Below are 25030 nucleotides of genomic sequence, written 5' to 3' on the forward strand. Positions count from 1 at the left end.
AAACGTACTCTTCAGCTCTGCCTCTGTGACACCGTTTGTGCCCAGGAGCACCATTCCTGGCGGTGACCTCAGTCCCTACAACCAGGGTGACCTACAAAAGGGAGAAATCGTGAGATGAGTGATGCCAGGAAAATGAAAAGTGATGAACACAGTCTGCTGGGGGAGCAGACTGCTGATCCCAAGTCATTAGGCTCCCATCTGGGAGGCCACAAAACACAGGCTCCTGCTTCCCATTCCTGACATTGCTGGCCCGGCTGCCCAGCATTCTGGGCAGATATTCCTCCTGACCCAGAGTTAGGGGCCTCGCTGACAATTCCAGGAAACTTGGCAGGTCTAAATGCATCTCCACAAGGACTGCTTGTAAATCATGGGTCTGCTCTATAAAACGTGGTTGTGCTCGGTGACAGTGCTAACTCATGATCCAAAGTCACGATTCCTTAGAGAGTTCAGGCTGTCAAGTCCCTTGTTAACTGGCTGTAAGCATTGGGTTTTTGTTTTGGTCTTTTGAGCTGCCAAATCGAGAGTGAGGCTTAAATAAGTTTCCAAGTTTGAAAAATTTTTCCCCCTTGTCACCCTTATGCTGTCTCTACCCTCTTTACAGAAGATACAACCTGAAAAGGTCAGGAAACAGCTATGCTGAGTATTCAGGCCTAATGCCATGTTCTGGTCCAAGAGAGCCATATTTTGGGGGTTGGAATTTCCCAATAAAAAAACAAAACAAGCAATGTAATTGTGAGCCAGATATTATTCTGTAACGACAAAAATATAGCAATTTTAGATCTCCAAAATAATGTCAAGATAATGTGCACCAGACTCTGCCTACTGGAAACTCTTTAATCAGAGCAACTACTTAACAGTGTTCTGCTTCCTTGTCAATTTCACATAGATGGGTTCCCCACTTTGGAGGGGTGGCAAAGACATTTAAAGTAGTCCTTTGGTTTGAGACTGATTCGGAGAGCTGGGAATGACAGCCCCGGTAGGAATTGTCCTGGTCAGTAGCCCGTACTGTGTGATCCAGGACAGTATTGGGACACCATCTTATCCAAATGTTTCCAAAAAATCTTGTATCATCATTTATCTCTTATTTATCATTATCAGTCAAAAAATGTTCAATGCTCATCACTTGTACACACACATTTCCAAATAGTAGGATGTAATAGTCATTAGTTTAAGAAAAAGTTAAGTTTTAGAACTTTAACATTGGATTTACAGTTTTATTTATAGTTCTAACATATGTTTAAGGTAGAACTGAGCTTCCATGACAGTAAAGTAGATGAAATTCTATGTGTGTTGAAATGTGCTTATATTATCTTTAATCCAATGACCTAGGTCATAATAAACCATCCTATGAATCAGGCAGCTGTCTTGAAATGTATCCTTAAGAGTTGCTACATGAAATTACACATTGGAACAAAACATAAACACAAGAGTGGAGATAAGCTCCCAAAAGATTACTCTTTGTTCAACTGATGCTAAAAATAAATTTTTCTGTTTAGCCAAGGACCATTCTTAGGTACTTATTATTCTGTAGACTATTGGAATGGAGTATAATACCCCCAGGTTATTTATTAAAAACTGCAGAAGGGCTTACCTAACTGTGCAATCCAGGAAGGTAGCCACTAGATACATTTGACAGTTTAAATTCAAATTAATTCAAATTAAATGTGTGTTAAAATCAGTGCATGTGTCTAGGGCCCATGTGTCTAATGGCTACCATATTGGACAGTACAGCTATAGAACATTTCCAACATAGACAATACCCATCTTAAAATGCATATACAGTTTTATTGTTTATGTTTTTCTTTTTTACTTGTAGAAAAGTTACTGGCAACATTTCACCAAGATCCTACCATATTTTAAAAGGTTTTTGAATTGGTTGCTATAGCCTGTCAAAATACCTGGAAATAGTTTGGCGGTTCTCAAAACTTTTATAGATTTGGGGGCCATTTAAGAATCCTTATGAATAATATTCAGCAGAGTTAGCACTTCTCCAGTTGGAAGTTCCAGCATATTAAAGGGAAAATAAATTATTTGCAAAATTTACTCAAGGTTTCCCTAGGCTCCATGTTATTCTAATACTTAAAGACTAGAATACTACATGATGTTGTTTTAATTTATATTAAGGTACTTTAGTATTTATTTTATTGAAAACTATGCTACTAGGGAATAGGATCTTTGAGGTCACATAGGGTTATTAATATTATATATCCAAGACATACCAAAAAGTATTTGTCCTGTTGTCAGCAGGGAACTCTCCTTAGACCCTCTGGGGTTCTTTCTCCTCCTCATGTGCCTGTGGGAAAGATTTCCAGAAATTCCTGTTGGAGGCTTTTCTGTCACTTGACAGCTGGGTTCTGCACAGTGGAATGTTGCTCAGGCCCCAGGAGAGCTTCCAAAGAAAAGTGAAGAAAGACAGTCCCTATCTGCACCTTAGCAGTAGTTCTCAGACCAGCAGCATCTTCCAGGAGATTGTTAGCCATGCAGACCCTCAGGCCCACTTCAGAGCCCTGAATCAGAATCTCTTCTAGATCAGAGGCTTGCAAACTTTAAACAAGCATCATCATCACCTTGAGAACATGATAAAACACAGATCCCTGGGCCCCTCCCCCAGAGTTCCCCACTCAGTAAATGTGGGGTGATGCTGCTGCTACTTCTAATGCTGACTGATGGAACGGGGACCACACATGGAAAACCACTGCTCTAGGGATGACTTGTTCTTATATTCGATTGTACATTAGAATCACCTGGTGAGCGTCCCCAAAGCCTGATGTTTGGGTCCCCCCTCCAGAGATCCTGAATTAAATGGCTAGTGGATACAGCCTGGGTACTGAGATTTTTTTCAAAAGTTCCCCTGGCAATTATAACATGCAGCCAGGTTTGAGAAGCCCAGGCTATACATTTCATTCTCAGAACTTCTACTGGGAGGGAAGCACAATTAGATGTAAGCAGCTCCCCACCCCCATGACTCTGGATGATATTCGACAATATCTCTGGGGTCCAGGTGAGCGCACCAGCTCTGCAGAGCTTCTCCACCATGGAAACCCTCATGCCAAAGCCTCTGGACCAGTTTTATTAACCATTCCTTCACTGATTCCACAAACATTCGTGGTATCTCTGCTATGAATCCTTCTTGTTCTCGTTGCTGGAGGCGCATTACTGAACAAAATCATGGAGCTTACATTTTACTTCCACTCCTACTGTTGGACTCAAAATAATTGCTTTGTGATGCTAAAGAAAAACCAGAACTGGATAGTAGTTAAAGTGGTAAATACCGTTTCGATTCAGAAAGGAATTTAAGTATTGCAGTAGGGGAAGAGAGATCTCAGTATAGAACTGGGCTCAGTTTTGAAAACAACAAGGAAGAGGAGGAGTGTTTAGCCAAGGAGTAGCTTGGAGGTCAGTGGGTGGAAAATCACTAAGAGGAAATGTCAGGGCTTGGGGGGAGATTCTGGCTAAACAGACCTAACAGGATTCTTGCTGAAGACAGGCCAGAGTGCTGCGATATTGCCTGGGAGATGGTGGAGAATGAGGAACTGGAACAGGTATGGAGGGTGACCAGACACTGAGAGTGGAGGATTCTTGCTAAAACTGGGCAGTGCAGAGCCATGTTGAGAAGGGAGTTCAGAGGAGCCTGACTAGAGTTTGGTCAAGGAGAGAAACTTTGTCAGTGGATTGATAAATACATACATATACACACCCACATATGCAAATATGTGAAATATATACATCATATATGAATAAATACACACACACACACACATACATCTCCCACAGAATGTCTTTCAACAGACTCTCTTCCTATCTAGGATACTCTTAATAGAGGATTTTGATATTGGTCCACTAACTCCCTCAGATCTTCACATGAATCTGACATCCAGATAAAATTTGGAACGCTGTGTGTGCGATGGTCTGTTTTTTGCCAATTGCAGTTCCAAAGCGAGTGGAGAGGCAACATTGAAACTCTTAATGTAGAGCATCTGTTCGGTCTCTCTCTCTCCCCCTTCCCTCCATCTCACCCGCATCCTCCTCCCTACCTAATTCCCACCCCTAATTTCAGAACCTGCTCTCCCCAGTTTCTCTTTTTCTGTGTACAGTCCTACCCCCTTTTCACACCAGCCTGCTCTCAAAAAACTTTTCTGCTCCTCCGGGAAAGCCTGGAAGATCCCAGAGCTCCTGCCCAGAAGTGGTTGACAATGTAGTGTTTTCATTCGAATGCAAATTTATCTCTGGATCAGATTCAAGGAAAGTGCTTTCCCCTCCAACTGTCTCTCCAGCTCCACCCCAGCCCTTGTTGTCTTTTGTGTTCTTGAAAATAGACCAGAGGCAACTGGCTTTCAATTTGAAGACACAGCTGCAGGGGGCCCTTAAAAGCGAGCTGGGGAGAGAGAGAGAGAGAGAGAGAGAGAGAGAGAGAGAGAGAGAGAGAGAGAGAGAGAGAGAGATGCTGAAAGATTTGGAGCCCAGCGTTAAAATCTAGAAAAGGGAGGGTTTTCTAGTCTTTTCATTTACAACTGCTCTGCTTCCTCTGGAAATGCTTTTTCTTTTAAAGCCTGAAAGCCCAAGCATATTTATTCCGACTTCATATTTTCCCCTCCTTTTAACTTATCCACAAAGAAGAACCAACGGGAAAATGGCAACAGAATAAACTCCACGAAGTATGCTTATTTCTTACGTTCTCCAGATAAGTAGGCAACTTGGCCAATTTCAGAGGTAGAAACTGTATCCAATGAAATGCCCGTGCGAGTGGGGGGCGGGATGGGGAGGAAAGGCTGGACGCCTGAATTTCTCGTTAAAACTAACAGATCGGGACTGCCTGCAGGTAGATCCCGATGGCCCCGCTGGTTGGCCTTTTCAGCGTTCGGAGACTATTGCGATGCCTCTGCTCTTCCAGAAACCTCTGAGATTTGTGAGCAGCATACGTGTCCCACTTGTCAGACGGGATCCCCATCCCCTGGTCAGCCGCCCTTTGCTCTCCGGTTTTTGTTTGTTTGTTTGTGTTTTCTTTCGGTCGGACAGGAGCCGCTCCCAAGCGGCCGGAGGGGCGCGTGCGTCTCCATACCCCGCGCGGTTCTGCTTCTCGGGGGCCCCGGCGCGCCCGCGCCGCCCGGGGTCGCCGGGGCCGGGCGGCGCGCGCGGGGGGTTCCCTCTGCTTGCCGCTGGCTAAGAGCGCGTGTTCTCTGCTCTCCCGCGCACAGGGCACCACGAGCCGCGCGGGGCACCTGGCGGGGCCCGAGCCCGCGCCGCCGCCGCCGCCGCCGCCGCCGCCGCTGCGGGAGCCGTTCGCGCCCAGCCTGGGCAGCGCCTTCCACCTGCCCGACGCGCCGCCCGCCGCTGCCGCCGCCGCCGCCGCGCTCTACTACTCGAGCTCCACGCTGCCCGCGCCCCCGCGCGGGGGCTCCCCACTGGCCGCGCCCCAGGGCGGCTCGCCCACCAAGCTGCAGCGCGGAGGCTCGGCCCCCGAGGGCGCCTCCTACGCCGCGCCGCGCGGCTCCTCGCCCAAGCAGTCGCCCAGCCGCCTGGCCAAGTCCTACAGCACCAGCTCGCCCATCAACATCGTCGTGTCCTCGGCCGGCCTGTCCCCGATCCGCGTGACCTCGCCCCCCACCGTGCAGTCCACCCTCTCCTCCTCGCCCATCCACCAGCTGAGCTCCACCATCGGCACGTACGCCACCCTGTCGCCCACCAAGCGTCTGGTCCACGCGTCCGAGCCGTACGGCAAGCACACGCAGGAGCTGTATGCCACGGCCACCCTCCAGAGGCCGGGCAGCCTGGCAGGTAAAGGGCTCGCCGCCCGCCTCCCGCGGCTCGGCCCCGGGGGCGCCTGGGCGCGTGCTGGGGCCCCGGGCATGAGGCAGGCAGGCGGCTGGGCTGGAGCCAGCTCAGGCTGGGCGTGTCCGTGGGCAGGTTTTCAGCATCCGCTGAAGGAAGGGAAGGCCAGGGTGTCCCTAGGTAGGCTGTGGTAGCATCTGAACTCAAAGCTATCGGTTGCTTCTGTTTGGAAGTAATGCAGTCTCCCAAACTCTTAGTGTCTCTCTCTCTCTCTCACTCTCTCTGTCTCTGTGTCTCCCTCTCCCTCTGTCCCCCTCTCCCCTTCTCCCTCTCCCTCTCTTTCCCTCCCATCCCCTGCCAATCTGAAGACGAAGATATCCATCCTTAAAGTCAAGTTTAATAAAGAATCACATAGGGCTTCCCTGGTGGTGCAGTGGTTGAGAGTCCGCCTGCCAATGCAGGGGACACGGGTTCGTGCCCCGGCCCGGGAAGATCCCACATCCCGCGGAGCGGCTGGGCCCGTGAGCCATGGCCGCTGAGCCTGCGCGTCCGGAGCCTGTGCTCCGCAATGGGAGAGGCCACAGCAGTGAGAGGCCCAAGTACCGCAAAATAAATAAATAAATAAAAGAATCACATAGACCTGTTGATCGTATCCAGAAAAAGAGTGTAGAGAATAAAAATAACACTTTCTGTGATCACCCAGGTAGTTATCTACATTCAGCTGTAGAAAAAAGTAAGGAGTTTTCCCAAAGCAGACATTCACCTTACAAAGATTTCAGTAGTAATCAAAAGTTAACCCATGATTAATTGCCTTGAATTTTTACTACTTTGTGATGGCTCGAATTTATTATATTTTGTCTAAGTTTAGTCACTGGGAAAAGGAAAGGACGCTCCCATACCTGTCATTGAAATTACATAGATTCCAGCAATGGGTAAAAAGTAACCGGTGATGAAGTCCCTTGAGTTTGTTGCCTGCTTATTAAAGAGACAGGGGAGCTGGGCTGGACTGGGGTTTGGGGATGAAGCCTGCTTTTCTGTGCCAGTTCAGAGGAGGTGACACTTCTGTGGTCGTTATGCCCATCAAAAACCAGGCTGAACTGGCGAGTGTCTGCTGGTAGCACCATATGTTCAGCTTAAACAAGACACTATGATTGAACGACTAAAGTTTTGTCTCCTAAAACATCTGACAACTAACCCGGATTTACTGTCTTTTTTTTTTTCCTCTTTTGAAGGTATTTGGTAATTGTGTCACTCTAGTAACATGCTGCACTCATATGTTTCCCTTCTTGACATAAATGGATGACTGTGAAGATAAATAAGATTAAATAAAAGGAACTTGGAAGCATGCGAGAGGCATGTCCAAGGGCCTTTTCAATTCAACACAGTAATTGCTGGTGTGGACTGGCCTGGCATAGCAGGACGCAGGCTGCAATTCCGCTGCCCCCCAAATCTGCTAAGAATGCTTATTCTCTCACTCACTCCTTCTCTCTCTGTAATAGAATTTTGGAAGTGACACTCACTGATGCCAACCTAGTGCCAGTATCCAAATACCTATTATGTAGGGACTCAGGAGTGGCAATCTAGTTGGAAGACAGGGCTAGGGAGACCTGTATGGAATCTTCTTTTATATAAGTTTGGAAACTTTGTTTTAGAAGTGTGTAAAATAAGTTACTAGATCGTGGCAAGGAGTGGGAACCTGGGGGAGCTTGTGGGAGACTCAAGCCCCAGGACCCACTTCCCAGCCACCAGAGAGAAGAGGCAGCTCAGCCCCAGAGAGGCCCAGGTGACTTGCTAAAGGCCATTTCATCCCCTGCACAGACCTGGGGAAAGAAACCAGGAGTCTTAGCTTGCAGCTCTTTATCTCAGTGATCATACTTGCTAAACTTGGGCATGTTCCACTCTATCATTTTAGTAAAAATAGGGAGTGTGGGTCTGGTGGCGGGGGGATGTGAATGGGGCGGGGAGAGAGCCTGACAGCTCCTTATGTCACTGAATGTAGGAAGAGGCTTTAAAAGTAAATGTGTCGTGAAGATCGCTTTTACTCTAATATCTGGAGTGAATGTTTCTGAGGATATGATGCGTGTGTGTGTGTGTGTGTGTGTGTGTGTGTGTCTGTGTGTCTGTGTCTGTTTTTGGGTAGGAAGGCTTTGGCCAGAATTAAGAGAACTTCAGTTGTTCAACACAATCCCATGTGCCTTCACTTCCCTCCTCATTTCCATCCATTCCTCAAATTCTCTGACACGATTTCATTTTTGCTCCCTGGTGGGAAAAGAATTCGTTGTGCCATTGAAGATTCTTGATTTATGAGCTACAGCGAGCACTTTTCATGTTTGAATTACTTTGTTTCAAATGCATACTTTTAAATATTCATTTAAAGGTTTTTTCATGCAAATTGCTGCTGGTGGGTTTTTGAGTTCCAAATTATTCTATAACTCTGCATAAATACTTGGGTTGCATAAGATCCTTGGCCCTATTTAGAATTTAGCAAACTATGGCCCAGGAAAGGTGTGGGGACCGAGTCTAACCTTTGTGAGAGATCAGGAATCTTGGAGCTTTTGGCCTCCATACCTAAATCTGTATGCTTGGTACCGTTCCAGGCATCGTAAAGTTTGGAGCCACCTGGTTTGCTCACTGAAAGCACAAAGTCAAGACTGAAAAATAGCGTTTGCGTTTTCAGGATTGTGATTTTGGAGGTTTGTCACTGATAGCTAGGAAGTGTGAATACAGGGTAGGCGGTGACTTACACTGTTGGGTGCATTCATTCCTTTAATTATTTATTAAGCATCTCTTAGGTACTGGCCCTGATCTAGACCCTAGGGCTACAGAATTCATCAATATCAACCAAAATCCCTGGCCTCATTTCAGCTGGAGAAGACAGAAAAGTCACAGGAATTCTTAGCAGAGTGGCCAGGGAAACTTCACTTAGAAGGTAACTTTTGAGTCAATTATGAAGGCAGTGAGGGTGCTGGCCGCATTAATATCCAGCGGAATGGTGTTCTGACCAGAAGGAGCAGCAGTTTCAAAGGCTGGTAAATGGAGGCGTGTCTGATGTGATTGCAGGAGAGCAAGAAGACCAGTGAGGGTGCATCAGAGAAAAGGGGGCAAAGAAATGACACAAGGTCAGCAAAGTGACTAGCAACGTGGGGCTGGAAGGCCTCATATCATCAGTCTTGATGAAGAGTTCAGGATGCTGGCTGTGCCCCTCCCCGGGAGCTGTTGTGCCTCTGTGCAGAGGAGTGACACAATGTGGCTTAGTCTGTAACAGAATACGCTGTAGGGGATCAAGGGCAAGAGCAAGAATACATGTTGGGAGGTAATTACAGTAAAATGTAAGCAAGAGACAGTGATGGCTTGGGCCGGCATGGTAGCATTGGAGGTTATGAAAAGTGGTGTAATCCTGGATATGTATATATGGTAGAGCTGACCGGATTGTCTCATGGACTAGGTGATGACAGTAAGAGAAAGAGGATTCAAGGATGCCACCGACTCAACAACCAGTAGAACGGAGTCACCATTGACTGAGATGGGGCAGGATACAGAGGGATCTGGCTGGTTTGGGGGCAGTGCTGGTGTATATCAAGATCATGGATTTGGACGTGTGATATCTGTCTATCAAAAGGTACATGTGGAGTAGACTGTTGGATACACAAGTTGGAGTTCAGGGGAGAAGCCCAGGCTGGAGATAAAAATTAGGGAGTCATCAGCAAGTAGATGGTATTTGAAACCATGAGTCTTAGAAGATACTACATAGGAAGTAAGTTTAGAGAGAAGAGGTCCAAGGACTGAGCCCAGATGCCTCCCACCAACGTAGAGGTCTAGGAGCTGAGCAGGACCCCAGACAAAAGAAAGATAAGCCAGAAGTGTAGGTCAGTGTCATTTCTTAGAAGCCAAGAGAATAGCATGTCTCATGTAGTTCCTAACAAAAACTTAATGAGGTAGGTGTGATTCTTACCCCCATTCTGCAGATTTGAAAACTGAGGCTTATTATCAATGATAAGTCTCTTGCCCAAAGTTATCGATACTTTGGCTGGAAATGACAGGGATGCGATTTGAACGTAGATCACTTTGAATCCAGCATCTCTATACTCTTCAATACACATGATACATGGATAGAGGTAGTGTATTTTGTGTTATTGAAGAAAAACACCAAAGATGTAGAAATACAGTATAAGTTTTCAACTTATTTAGATGACCAGTGATTTTCAAGAAGCAAAAATATCTCAAAAATGTGTCAACATCCTGTTGAATATGACTAGCAGCACCAATTTTTGTTCAATTTCATAAAGCAGATTACATAATCCTTTCATTTTCCAGTTTAGAGCAAAATTAATCCTGTTAAAAATAGAAATCTGAGTTGTAAATATGTATTAAAGTTAAGTCAAACATCAGAAGCTTATTTTTAAGTAAAAATGAAATGGATTAAATGAAGATTCTTAGCCAACGATTGTAATCAAAACTGACCTAATATGGAGAGGAATTTGGTCCAGGCGTGTCTGTCTTGTAACCCTGCCAAAGGGACATCAAACGCACTGTTTAGAGGGGATCACACACTATAAATCCCACATTCCACATATTTGGAGATCTGATTCATTCCCTGATTTGTTAATACTTTCAGGTGCACCTGTTATAAGAAAGAAAAAGAAAAAAAAAAGCCTAATCCTAGATAAAAAGCTTTGCAATCTGCACTGTCAGGTTCTCAGAGGAAACTTGAAGTCCCCTCAGGTAATGAGCGAGTTTGTTTATCCCACAGCCCTTGGGATGTGGTCGGAATGCAATGTGATACCTGGCTGCTTCAGCCCCTTTAAATTGCATTTCCTGAAGGTGATCTCTCCCTGCCTGTGGACAAATGCTTGAACGACTCTTGTGAACCTTCTGGCTCACCCTCAAGTGAAAAAAGAAAAGAAAAAATCCCAGTTTAGATTTACTAATTAGAATGTGATCAGCCTGTGATATCAGTCAACACTTTCATCTTCTTTCCAAGGTGGTTACAGCTGGCTGTCTAGAACTTCCAGGGGTTCTTTGGAACTGGACCTCACTGGGGACCCTTCCCCAACTGCAGAAGCTCCAGTGCTTTCCCCGCTGGCCATGCCCCTCAGCCCCTTCCCCCTCCTGAGAAGCTCATGCTCTCAGAGCCCCGGCCCTGCCCAGGCATCTCCTTCTGGCTCAGAAAGTAAAATAGATCTCTCTCTTGCACTGTGCACTGAGCCATCCTGCACCCCAATGCACTTGGGGAGTATGGGCCGATTCCCACTCATTGACTGTCTCCAGCTTCCACCAATAAAGTGATCATTCAGCCAGCCATTTTCCCTCTACAGCTCTGGGATCCCATTTCACAGCAGGGAACCCACATCTGAGTGGAAGCCCGCTCTCTCCAGGCTTTCTCTCCAGAGACAGCAGGTACTAAAATCTCTTCAGCAAACCTCCTCTGTACTTGCTGACCCCTGTCTAACAGCCTCCATGTGCCTGGGGGCCCGGGACTCCCAGACATTCCTTTTAAAGTCACTCTGTGCAGCATCTGATTGCAACTTACATAGTATCTGATTGCTCTCCAATTGCTGTCCATCCAGGTCAGACAGCAGCAGGCAGTGTCGTTTTAACATCCCGTTTCTATGAGTTAATAGCTGGATCTGGAACTAAGTGTTTGGGATGCTAGGGACCCCAAAGGCTTTTCTGATGCCTTTCTTTTTTGTTTCTTCACAGAAATTAATATCTTCCCTTCTCTCCCTACCACATGGCGACCTTGCTAGTTAAAATGGGGTAAACAGGTCTTTTTTGTTCTTTTGTAAGAGAGTGGCATCTTTATGTAGACTTCTGTGCTAGCCTTTCCAATGTTATTGATACTTACATGATTTTGATCATGCTTTAATTTAACGGGGAACATGTACATTTTAAAAATGACAGCGTGTCTTGGACAACAGTTAAGCTAACATGACTCTCTCCGCTCATTTGCCTCCCCCAGCCTCAGACCCTCTGAAAAATAGAGTACAGAATTACAATGGAGAATGCAGTCACAAAAAAGACAAGAACACAGAGACCAGCGGGTGGGTGTCACCAACAAGCAAGCCATTGAAAATGTTCTAGAAAGCAGAGTAGATAGGAATGATAAGCAATGAAAATGTAGAAGTTTCTCCCGAGAATCTGCTATGTCAGCGTGGCGGAGGTGGCTGTCTCATGTGAATGTTTGGCCAGGTTCAACCTTCAGAGTTCGGCTGGGGGGCTGAAGAGAAGCGAGGCTCAAGGTGGAGGGATTCATTGAAAGCCAGAGCTTGAAACAGTAGCTCCCTCCTCCCATTGCATCCCCTCCCTCCTACCAAGATGGCGACCCTGTGGCCAGCGTTTACTCCAGGGGGAAGACCAGGTGTGATCTCTTAAAAAAACTGAACAAACTGCCTGAGAAAGTGAGACTTCAGTTATGGCTGTTAGTGGCCTAGATAAAGTTCATTGCATACAGGCTTGTGGGGTGATGGGCTGGCAGGGGGCTGAGAGCTGCCGCCCACATTCTCATTCTTCAGGAAGGCTGCCAGCCCATATGCCCACCCTTCTCATCATAAATTCTAATACAGGGACGCACAGTGGAAAACATTTCTATTGATGTCGTAGCAGAAGACGCTGCCTCTGGGTTTCTCCTTCTCAAATGTGAGAAATTAGCAAGGATTACTGAGGAATTTGGGTGAATTAGTGGCATTGAAAAAAAAAAATAGAAAAATGAACTGCCTCTCGGAAGAAACAGAGATGATTTACAGAAAAGGGGGAGATTAAAAGAAACAAGATAAAAACTTTAGATTCAGTACTGAGAAAGATTTAAGAAGATCTTATATTTATTAAGTAAGAACTGTGTTGATATGTGAAAGGATCAAAGAACAAGAAAATCTCTTTAGGCTGTAAAAAATATAACTACCCACATTAAAAATTTGCTAGAATGAGTGGGAAATAGTCAAGGAAATCACTGGGAAAGGAGAACATAAAGGGAAAGAGACAGAAAATGAGAATAATGCAGCAAGAGCCAAAAAGGACAAATCTGGGAGATCTGACATATTACTAACAGCCCCAGAAAGAAAATGGAGAGAAGCAAATTATCGATGAAGTAATGCAGAACAATTCCTCAGAGCTGGGGGACCTGTGTCTTCATAGGAAATACCCTACACTTGGCATAGAAAATATTTCGTCTTCTACATCATGAAATTTCACAGCACCGACATAAAATCGACCCTGAAACCTAGGGAGAGGAATAAAACAGATGCCACCTGACTTTCAGTAGTGATGTGGTAGGAAAAGAACACTCAGGTGATGCTCTCAAAGTTCTGAGGGAAAGTAAGTTTCAACCTAAAATCTGTACACGGCCACATTATCCGTCATCTATAAAAAGAGTATCAGATATTTTCAGACTTGCAAGTACTCATGAAATCTCTCTCTTAGGCACCCTTTCCTAGAAAGTTACCACAATTGGAGGATGTATTCTAGCTAAATAAGGGCATAAAACAAGAGGAAAATATGGTACCCAGGGAAGCAATGTATGCTGACCAGAAGGGCGATGAAAAGAAATCCCTGGGGGGTGGAAAGGTGAGACTCAACACATGAATGTTGACAGTCAGGAATGGAATGTTGGGGAAATTCCAAAGGAGTCTGAGGCATCTTAATATTGGTGACAGAGCAAGTAGAAGCATGAGTAAGAGTACTGAATTTACTTGCAGTTGTAGAAGAAATCATTGCATTATGTTGAGTTACACAAATACAGGATGCAGTGATTAACAGCATGGATTGAGGGGCTAGACAGACATGGGTGCATATCTTGGTTCCATTACCAGCTCCGTGACCTTGGGTAGTTGAGTTTGGTTCAACAAGTCTTTACTGAGGACCTGTTTTGTGCCAGCCGCTCTTCTTGGTGCTGGACACACATCTGTGAACAACAGAGGCCAAAGCCCCTGTCCTCTTAGAGGTAATGGTCTGATGCTGATAGGATATTAGGTGGTGAGAAGAGCCAGGTGGAGAAAGACTAAGAGAATTAGAGATGTTCTAGGGCAGGGTGGCCAAGCCCTCCACGATAAGGTGTCCACTGAGCAAACACCTGAAGCCAGGAGCCATGGAGAATGGACCTGGGGAAGGATGTACCAGGCAGAGGGAATAGCCAGTGCAGGGGTCCTGAGGTGAAATCATGCTTAGCCTGTTTGGGGAACAAAATGGGGCTTCTCTGAGATTGTTTGCCTATCCTATCGTGGGGATAACAATACTGCAGCAATTATACAGAGTCATTACAAAGATCCTGTGAGATTGAGATCATGCCTATCAGTTGTGTATTAGCATGTCTGCATGTTAAAAGGGCCCAATAAATAACTATTGTTACTATGGAGAATCATGATATCAGCCCGGCTCTACTGGACATTCACATATACATACAATGAAAGTCATGACTCCGGGGGTCTCCCTTGACTGGAAGGGGGTAGGAGTGATATCAGTTCAGAAGTATCTTGTGATACCAAAGCTGTGAGAGAGGACCAAAGGCTGGGGGCATCCGTGGAGGGAGAGGCACATCCAGGTAGGAGGATCAGGAAAGGGCTCTTGAAGAAGGCAGCATTTGAGGGGGGAGTTTAACGAAGTCAAGTAGGAGAACGAGGTACAGCTAGGGAGGGACGGGCTACATATCGGTTATGGGTAAGTGTCCAGTGGTGCCCTGAGTCCATGCAGGTTTAAGGTAGAGCTTAGGGCAGGCACCGGGGATGTACGTGAGGTCGAAGCCACACGTGGTCTGAGGTCTGCTCTCCTGAGCTTGGCTCCAAGGAGGTCTGACCACACTCAGGAAGCACGCGGGAGCTAGGGGTGGTTTTTCTGAATAGAGATTTTTATCCCACTTTTTTTTAAATCAGGGTCCATGAGATTTTTTTGAAATAATAATTTCACCAGAACACCTTGTAAGCTTCTTTTCACTTGGGATTAGGACCCCAGGAGTATGGGAATGACTATTTGAGACGATGGACATGGAGGCAAGGTGAGGGTGTGAGGGGTTTGAAGAGGAACGGATTAAAATAAGGACCTGATGCTGCGAGGTGAGGCCAAAAATGGATGGATGGATGGATGGATGGATTGGTGGGTGGATGGGTGGATGGGTGGATGGGTGGATGGGTGGATGGGTGGATGGATGGATGGATAGATAGATAGATAGATAGGTAAAAATAAGGACCTACTGTAGAGCACAGGGAACTCTTCTTAATACTGTGTAATGACCTATATGGGAAAAGAATCTAAAAAAGAATGGATATATGTTTATGTATAACTGATTCACTTTGCTGTACACCTGAAACTAACACAACATTGTAAATCAACTCTACTCCAATAAAAATTTAAAGAAAAAAAAAAAAAGGGACAAGTTCTCCAGCCCCAGAAATGAGCCAACTCTCAGGACAATCCCCTTTTTCCCTCATTGAGAAACAGGCCAGGTAGTGTTCAGCCAGGTGTTTCTTTGGTCCTGAAGTCTAGAAACCTGTCTTATTTCCTCAGTGCTGCAGATCACGTGGACGGCTGGTAGAAATAGGAGTCTGCTGGAAAAATGCTTTTAGGTATAATGTCGAATCAGAGAAGGAAGTGATAAGATGGGAAGAGAGAGACACGGAGACACACTCAGCCCTGCCTTGGTTGGTCACCTGGACTGTGGCTTCCTAGGGGGTCCCCAGCACCCAACAGTGAGAAAACCTAGCTTGTATCTGACGCCATGGTGTGAGTTTCTTCCACTCGTCAGACTCCGTGCTTCTGAACTTAGGGCCAATGGGACATCGATGGTAAAATAATGCCTTGGTTCCTCCGCAGTGCTTACACAATTTAGGTCACCGGTGTGGGTTAATTTGGGCAAACAGGTGTCTGTGGTAGCCACTCACGTTAAGTATCAATGATCCTAGTTAGCCAATATCTCTGCGTTAATAAGTGTGAGGCTTCTTTTAAACATTTTTTCTTTTTATCTAAGCAAGAGGGATTATGGAGAGACCAATAGTTTTAGTAGCTGTGAAAAGAACCTTCGATAATTAATAACTCAAAATCTCTCAAAATGGAGTTCATTTGCAACCCAGCCTGCGTCAAAATCCCTCCCACCACAATATTTAACCAATGTGCATTTTATAATTTTTTAAAATTTATTTTATTGAAATACAGTTGACTTACAATGTTGTGTCAATTGCATTTTGTAATGTTAAAAAATTTGTCATATATTTAGTCCATGTTATACATAATATATATGTTACGTATAATACATATTTCTGCTTATTATCTACATTCTAAATGTATGACAAAAATCACTATGCACACACCCATGTGTATGTATATATACATACACATATATGTGTGTGTATGTATATATGTGGGGGGGGTAGTTTTATATACGGATAAGACATTGCATTTGCCATGGGATAACTAAAGTGAAATACCTACAATCTCTAAAGGCTAATCTCAAGCAGATCTATTGATCAATATATGTATTTTTTTTGTGCTGTGTATTACGAAAGCACTGACTTTGCTACAAAGAAGAAAGTATCCTGAATTTTCTGCACTCAGAAGAGGCAGAGCATTTAAATAAGTGGGTTTATGGGCTCCCTGAGGGCAGCTGAGCCTTCTGCATATTTCAGAATGCCTCACCACGCCTCATCTAGTAGATATTCAACAAATGTCTTCAACTAGCTATTATAAAGCTAGCTGGTTGGTGAAAGTGTTACATCCCATTGATAATTGGAAATCATCCTTAGTACAAAGCGAAGCATGAACACAAAGAGATACCAGGTTCTCCCCAAAGTGAGTGAAATATGAAAAAATTACCAACAGCTAACAGAAAAACTTGGCTCAATGGGTATTAAAAATCTGAAGGGTAAAATGCCTGTCCTCTCACCTCTGAGTTTCCCAGTGCTTTGGAAAGTGGCTTCCTATGTCTTTAGGTATCACAGTATTAACAGACGCCCAGACAGCAGTCCGTGGAATGTCATAGGCTCACCTGGAGAGCTAGCAGCTCCCTGTGTGTAACTCCAGAGACGAAAGCGATCATAAAACAGACTGCTTATTCTGTGGCGTCTGTATATGCTAAGGACCTGCCCAGGAGCCTGCAGGTACAGACTTGGCAGCAAAGGAACCAAAGAAAACCATTAATGGTCTTGACCCAGTGGACTTGAGCAGCGCTTCAAATTTCTATTTGCTTGTAAATATCTTCACACATACTTGATAGCATTGATTTTTCCTGTCTGGGTTCCTGGATGGTGCCTGGGCCCACGGGTGCCGTGCTATTAAAGAGGGGGAGCCCGTCCGGATCTGGACTGATACCTGCCTGCATTCCTTGGCGTTTCTGGCTTCAACCCTAGCTCTCCTTGAATGGACTGACAACATATGAAAGGGGTCAAAACCTCCCCTAGGAGATAAGTGCACACATACGCGCGTGCGTGCACACACACATGTATTCATTTAGGTCATAAGCTCAGCTGGTTAGAATCAGATCGTGCCACAGTCCCTTCTGTGGCTGAGTCAGTAGCTGATTGTGGTTGACACTGCCACAAACAGACCCTTCACCTTGACAGTCTTCTAGCATATGTAGTATTTGTTCTGCACTGGAAGAATCAATACAAATTTCTGTACTAGGAAAGCACCAGTTACATCACTACTGTACCATAGCAATTGGTGGTTAGTAGTAACTTCTTTGGATAACGTAACAGACCAAAAAAAATGGGTAGGAGAATTAATAGGCCTCATCAATCGTGCATTTATTAGGGAGTTAATGTTTTAATATAACTTGTATTCAAATAGTAATTACTCATGTGTAATTCAGTGACTAACTGGATTCTAAAACACACACATACACATATTAAAGCTTTTACCGGAAAAGAATCAAGGAAGAATTTTAGTCCTCGGAACTGTTTATTACACAGCATAATTCCTCCCCTCTCAAACTCTTTTTTTGTATGCCAAGTATTATGTTGAGTAAAGTAATAAAACTTTAATAAAAGTGTTGATATACAGAAATTATCAAATGTAAATATAGAGAATGACTAATCTATGAAACAGCTTATTTGCCATTTTTCCCCCCCAAAATTATGTTGAGAGTTAATGGTGTCTTTTGCTTCTGCAATTATCACTAATGCCATTCCGTGGGTATTGGTGAAACATAGAAAGCAGTAGAAAAATGATACAGGGAGAATACATTTGAAGTTTGCGTTTTATCAGATAAATATCAAATTTTTGAAAAGGAATGTATACATCTATCTATGGTATATCTAGTACAATCTGAGTAAAAGGCCTCTGTTTAAGATGCTGAGATGCAGAACATCTCAGTTCAGATATTTTTCAAAATATTTAAAGTAATTTATGAAGAAAATTGCATACCTTAGCTTACTTTTGCCTGATACAACCCTTCTCTTTATCCGTACATTGAGAATTTCCTCTGTGCCCTTTGATGGGCAGAAACCACATGCACAAAAATGAAAACTGAGCTTTAGTCCCCACAGCATTTAGCTCTCTGGAAAGCAGAATGAAGATTTCCCATCCCTCCCAGCCGAAGTCTGTCTTTGCATCTCGAAATAACAAAAAAGATGGGTCAGAAACACCTTGTCCTGGATTCTTTTCTTGCAAAGATTCTTAATTGTCCCTAGCGATTGGGTCTGGGAGCCAGACTCCAGATGTACTCTTGGAACGTTGCACTGATGGGGTATTGAGAAGCATCTCAATACTGGAGAGAGAAAATGACACTCGTTGAGTTTTATCCGCCTTGTTGATGAAGAAGAGTATCTGTGTGGATGTGAGACTATCTCCAGGGCTCCAGAAGGATGCCAAAGTTGAAAACGTCTAGCAGCCAAGGTATACATCCATAGCTAAATCAGTAGGTCCTGGCTTCTCAAAGGGTGGTCTGTGGACCAGCAACACCAAGATTGCCCAAGACCTTGTTAAAAATGCAGGACCTCAGGCCCTTCCCCAAAGCTGTTGAGTCAGAACCTGAATGTTAATCAGGGGACTCATATGCCCGTGACATTTTGAGAAATACTGAAACACACAGCTAGTCCACTCAGAGCTACTCTCTACCTACCCTGAGATAAGAAACCAAAAACAGACGGGCGCCAAACCACCACTGTCTATCTTGTGTGTTTCACTAGTACAAGTACTGTCTTAGACAAGTAGGTTTGCACAGGCTCTTTACTTGGAGCTATGTGAGTTGACACAGAACAACATCCAGTTCAGTGTGGGCAGGGAGCCACATGACCCTGGACTGAAAATAAAAATGGAAATGGTCCATCCTACAAATGCAAAGATGTCAGACTCCCCATTACTCATGCTTCATTACCACTGTCTCATCACTTTGTGCATTCCTGCCTGTCACAAAAGGAATTGAACAAAAGAAGCCTATTTTTCTAACAGCTTGGGAAGAAATGCTTGTGGTTTGAGAGGAAAGACAAGGAGATAAGATCACAGGGGCACACTTACTGCTGCATCCTGACCAGGGATTTTGGCCTTTAAATTATTCTCACTGTAAAGTATTTGAGCCCCAATAGATGACAGTATTCATTTGGTAAAAGGTGAGGTAAAGTGTCGTAATTACAATAAGTTGTATTGGAAACTTTATCAAGAAAATTACAGAAGCAAATGCTTCTGCGTTTATTCATTGTCAGAGACCGTGTGAGCGTTCAAGTTCTTCGTGATAGCAGCAAAGCTGTATTACGTTGGCAAAATATAGGAAAAAGCTAGGATTTATGAAAAAGATGGAACAGGAGGAAATTTTTTGCTTTCCAAAACAGACTTATCATAGAATCATTTTATATCATCAGATGGCCTGTTTGTTACATTGAAATTATTAAGCTTCAGTACAGTTTTACCACTGAATACAAATGAATTAATAATCTCCCTTCCAAACAAATATGGCTCGTAGCCTATCGTATAGGAAATGTGTCCATATATTTTAACATTTATAACAATATGAGATAAGATGTCAAACTAATTCAATGAATGATGATCATTTGCAAATGAAATTTAGTGCATGGACTTGACTCAAGATACACAGGAAATATTTGAGGGTCCTTTAAATACCGAAATTAATATGTGAATTGGCATAGGAGTAGGAAGTAGATTTTGGAATTTTGATTTGTGTCAAAAAGCAAAAAGCAAGAATAAATCACATAAGTATCATGGCGAGCATTTCTTATATCTAAGGTGTAATATTTGCATCTCTTGGCAATTTACTTAGAACCCATTTATGATATTAAAAAGTTAACCAAAATTATGTGGCCTTTTGTATTTCTGAAAGTGCTTTTGCTGAGGTCATTTTTCTCCCAGGAGTTTAATGATAACAAATATCAAGCCAGACTTTTTAAGAAGTTCAAAGTCCACAAAATACCTAGTTCAAAGCCATAAACTCTCACAGAGGGAAGGCGTTCTGCCTACACAGGCCATACTGCTTGGCTATGTCGCCTAGTGATGCCAACATATCTGCAGGGAACATACCCTGAAATCAGAGCATTCAGCAAGGAAGAGGTGCAGTGGGGATTTGCGAGGGGAAATCTGCTTTTATTCCAGGCTCTATGTGTCTCTATAAAAGTCCTATTTTGCCCTTCAGAGATGTGGTTTCACTAATAAATAGCAATGCATGAGCTGATTGCACACAGAATTTTTTTTAAAAAACCCTGAATTCTTAGATTTTACTTTGGACTTTACTTCATAGCACAAGAAGGTTATAGCTCTTCTTCTGAAGACAGCTCTTCATCTCAGAAATGAAAGTACTCAGCTCTGCCACCTGGTCACAAACTCATCAAGTCAGCTTGCTGTGGTCCACTGACCAGTATGTCGTTTAGGTCCTTCCATTTCTTTGCAAATGAGTATGTGAAACTGGCTCCCAAATTTGAAGAGAACAGGTCAATGGCAGTGTGTCCTTAAGAACCTAATATTGATATTTCCAAATGAAAACCTGCAAACATTGTTTCTTTGCAAAAGCAAGTGAATTCACATTGAATTAGAGAGCCAGAAATTGTATAGTATAGAAATAAGAGAATGTGAATGGGTCCCAGTGAAAAACAGAATGAATTTGTTTCATTCTGTTCAGTAAAGTAATTGGCATAACGTGGTAGTAAATGATATTATTTGAAGAAAGCAAGAAATGGTAAATTGAGGGTTGTAACACATTAGATACTGATTTCTTTCGGATATGCCTGTCTCCTCTCTCTTTGATTTATCTGGGACAGGGAGGCTGTCAGGGTGATTCCTGTAGTAGAGTGATGAGGCATATGGGGTGCCCATTAAATGCACCTCGCCGCTCCACGCTTAGATGGACTGAGTTAGAATCTTTTGGGGGTTGTGTTCGGGAATCAGTGTTTCAAAGTCTCACAGATGATTCTGCAAGGAAGAAATGAAGATTTGAGAACTAATCATATTCTAAGGAATGAAAATTCAAATGCAAATATATATATATGCATGTATGTGTGTGTATATATATGTATGTATGTGTGTATACATACACACACACACACACACATATATATATATGTATTTGAGCTGAATCTTTGGTCATGCAGTTCTCATGAGTTCCTTATGTGTGATCTCCTGTTGAATATTTCAAATCCTTTTGCTGAAAATGTGGTTACTGTGATTGTGAAATTGTGAGTTAAAAAATATCTGTTCAGTTTTTATAATCAGTTGTGGTATGAGCTTATAAAGAGTTCGTATACTAACTGGCATTTCTTTAAAAAGACAATATGGTGGTCACTTCTGTAAGTATTCTGAATTGACTCTCCGACAGAGGGCCTTTGCTCTCACTTCTGGTCCCCTCTATCTGAGAAACACATGGATCTCCCTCCAGCATGGCTCCCTTAAGTAGTCTGCTGCTGAAATGTCAGATCCTCATGAAGAACTTTCTTGACCACCGTATGAAAACAGTATACCCTCTGACACTGTCTACCTTCCCCACCCTCCTTTATTTTCCTTCAGTACCTTTATCTCTAAATGTGATGACTGATTTATTTTCAAGGCCAGGGACCTTGTGAGTCTTAAGCATCATGGTGTCCAAAACTCCTAGAAGTTGCTCACTCAGTAAATATGTGTTAAATGAGTGAACGTATCAATCAATATGGATTAACTGGCACGGGTGAACGCTCTAGGTAAAATCTAGCAAGTAGAAATTTATTTGCAAATCAGTCTAGAAGTGTTTCCTATTGCTGGTCAAATGGAACAGAGCCTGTTGGATTCTCTCTCTGTGGGGTGGAGGCGTGAGACGAGCGAGGCAGTGAGGATACTTTGCCCTTTCAGCTTTGTAATTACTTTCCATGTCAAGAACTCCCTGCAGGTCCATCGCTGGCTTCCTTCTGGATCAGCAGATGTTTGCTATCTTCGCTCAGCAAGTTTAATTTATGCCATATCCCTTTCTAAAAAGGATTCCACCTTCTCTTGGTTATTTCAATATTTCTTTCCCTTTGAACTTCATTCATTCCTTCATTCTTTACAATTATCCATTAAAAAGCAACATTAATTTTTTAAGAAAAAATAAAACCCTAAAATTTACATTTTCCAATATTTCACAAAATTATCAGCTTTTTTCCATTTATAATATTTCACAATTAAATCTCTTAAGTTGTTTTTGATATTTTGATAGTTTAAATTACAGTGTTCGATTGTGTTTTAGAATCAAAAGATGTATTTTCATGAGATAACAATTTCTTGATTCTAAGATCGAGTGACGTGAGAATACCTATGTTTACGCTGCTTTATCAAATGCAGAGCCCTTCACACAGATTTCTCTGACCTTGATCCTCCCACAATGCCATGTCATACAAACACATACTATTATTTGTATTTTTACACTAGAGGTAACCAGGGCTCAGAGAGGTTCAATGACTTGCCTTGATTTGCCCAGCTGGTTAAACACAGATCTGGAGCCCAAATCATGTCTCCCTATTTCAGTTTGTTTGGGAAAAAAATGACACAAGAAAAGAGCAGTAGAATTACTACTTTAGATGCTATTTGAGTTTACTTCAAACTGTTGGACATTATACGTCTGTGCTCCTAAGGACCCCTTTTGTGTGCAGAATTGGAGAGGCAGCCATGCTTTCAAGCTTCTTTTCCCCGAAAACTGGGTTCACTTCTTGGTGGGTGTTGAGCCAATAGCCACAACCAAGCCAAAGAGCAGGGAGAGGAAAGATTTATTACTCGCAGTGAATAAGGAGAACACAGGGGATCTTTGCCAAAGCAGAGTCTCCCCAAACAGCAAAATTGGGGACGTTTTAAGCTAAGGGTCCATGCATATTCATGAGGGGGCTTGAGCAGAGGAGAATTCAGCATAGAATTAGGGCACAGGTTGACAGAGGCCAAGCTTTAGCTGATTGAAGTCAGGAAGGTCAGCATCATCCTTCCATCCTCTACCGGAGTGAGGGTTTTAGTTTCTGCAGAACTCAAAGGTATATTGTTATGTATATCCCTTAAGGAACCAGGACCCTGCCCCAAGGCTGCACTGTTGTTTCTTGAATGCTCCTCCCTTGTTTCTGCATCCCCTCCCTTAGGATCACTAATTACTGAGATCTGTTCAAGGGCAAGCACTGTAACCAGGCATAGATCACAAAATGGCTTAGACCAAAATGGGTTCTCTTCTGTCAAGAAAGCCATTCCTGGTTCTCTTTCTCCAGGGACTCCCTAACCTACCTGCTTACACTTCTGTGTACGAGTTGCTCTCGTAAGTGGTGGTGCTGGAGTGAAGGTACCTACAGAGCTCCAGGGGATGTCCCAGGTCTAGGGCCCCTCTACTCTCCAGGGTCCAGTCTGCCCTTGGAGCCCCTGGAGCCCATATCTCCATCTGTTACCCAATGCAAGTTCCTGTGCCCGACGCACAGTGAGACAAACCCAAACGTCAATGATTGGATCAGAGAAAGGTTTATTGCAGGGCCAAGGCCAAGCAAGGAGAATGGGTGGCTTGTGCTCTAGATACCCCGAACTCCCTGAAGGGTTTCAGCAAAGCATTTTTAAAAGCCAGGTGAGGGAGGGGGTCACAGGGTATGTGGTCGTGCACAGTTCTCTGATTGGTTGATGGTGAGGTAACAGGACAGTTAACATTATCAATCCTTAGGCTTCTGTAGGTCTCGGGGCGCACGGTCATCCAGTAGTTAATTTCTTCTATTTGGTGGTGGTTTTAGCATCTGTAAAACAACTCAGGAAGCGTACATCAGATACTGTTATCAAGGTACTTCAGAGAGGAGGAGCTACAGCAGAGGACATGGCGGGAGGAGTCTGTCCCAGGAAGACCCCATAGGGTCCTGCTTGGTTACACATCTCTGCCACAGAACTGAACCTCTCCTCTCACCTCCCATTACCAGCGCCACAGCTGAGTGGCCAGGAGTGACCTGTTCTGAGCCATCTGAACATCCTTCCAATCAGCCCTAGCAGCAGTGGGCCAGTGACTGAGGTCCTAGGACACATGGTAGCTCTTGTGCAGCAAATGTCTCAAGCCTGTTCCTACATCAATTTGCAGGTTCTTCCCAGTCCTCCAGGGCTCCTGGACCTGCAGGAGGGCCTGGCCTGCACAGAGCACCCATGTTACACTACCCTTCAGCCCTCCTGGATCATAACCTCTCTTAGCCTGTAAGCTGAGCATTCATGCTTTAGATGTGAGTCTTAAAACCCATTGATTTCAGAAACATACTATATATATGAACACTGCCAGGGCCTGGGCTCTCTAGACCCAAACTTTGTCTTCTGAAGAGGAGAAGTAGGACGAGTAAAAGCATATGATAGCATTGAAAGGTTAACATTGGATGCTGTAAGCGTTGTGGCAGAAATTGGTCATAAAGCCTGGACACAGGTATTATACTTTCATGACCTGGGTCTGCAATGGCGGGGGACCGGTTGATGCAGTTGGGCTGGTCCGTGGGGTCTGCTTTCCCTTTTCTCTTGGGCCCATCCATGTTTCCATTGCCCTTTGTCACACTGCTGTTCTGAGCCCTCAGCTTGGTCCAGGTGAGGCTCTCAGAATTGTTCTCCACCAACATAATTGACCTGGACATCTGTGACATTTTAATGAAGTCAGTTTCTCCAGCAATTTTTCTTGTTAACATTGTTCCAGTTTCTGGCAAAGATGCAGATGTTTACTAGTGGTGTTTTGAGTCCAGCGTTAACACTGAGAACTCACTGTCAAATAGAACTAGATGGTAAAAGAAAATTACTACTAAAGAAAAGCGTATTTTCTTTTTTTTTTTTTCTTGTTTTTAAATTGGAGTATAGTTGCTTTACAATGTTGTGTTAGTGTCTGCTGTGCAGCAAAGTGAATCAGCCACATGTATAC

At 43.9% G+C, this 25030-nt stretch overlaps 1 protein-coding gene across 2 annotated transcripts in view; it reads left to right on the forward strand.

Moving 5' to 3' along the window:
* The window catches only part of CTNND2 (catenin delta 2), a gene marked incomplete at its 3' end in the record, with an annotated part of 926199 nt that overhangs the window by 515271 nt on the left and 385898 nt on the right, over window positions 1-25030 (forward strand). For both annotated transcript variants that reach the window (XM_082837425.1, XM_082837426.1), the window contains exon 7: window positions 5196-5775. In XM_082837425.1, coding sequence (XP_082693551.1) covers window positions 5196-5775 — 580 coding nt within the window. The remainder of the gene's footprint in view (window positions 1-5195; window positions 5776-25030) is intronic.

Source organism: Leucopleurus acutus (genome assembly GCF_964270905.1).
Source record: "Leucopleurus acutus genome assembly, chromosome: 3".
NCBI classification, from domain to species: Eukaryota; Metazoa; Chordata; class Mammalia; order Artiodactyla; family Delphinidae; genus Leucopleurus; species Leucopleurus acutus.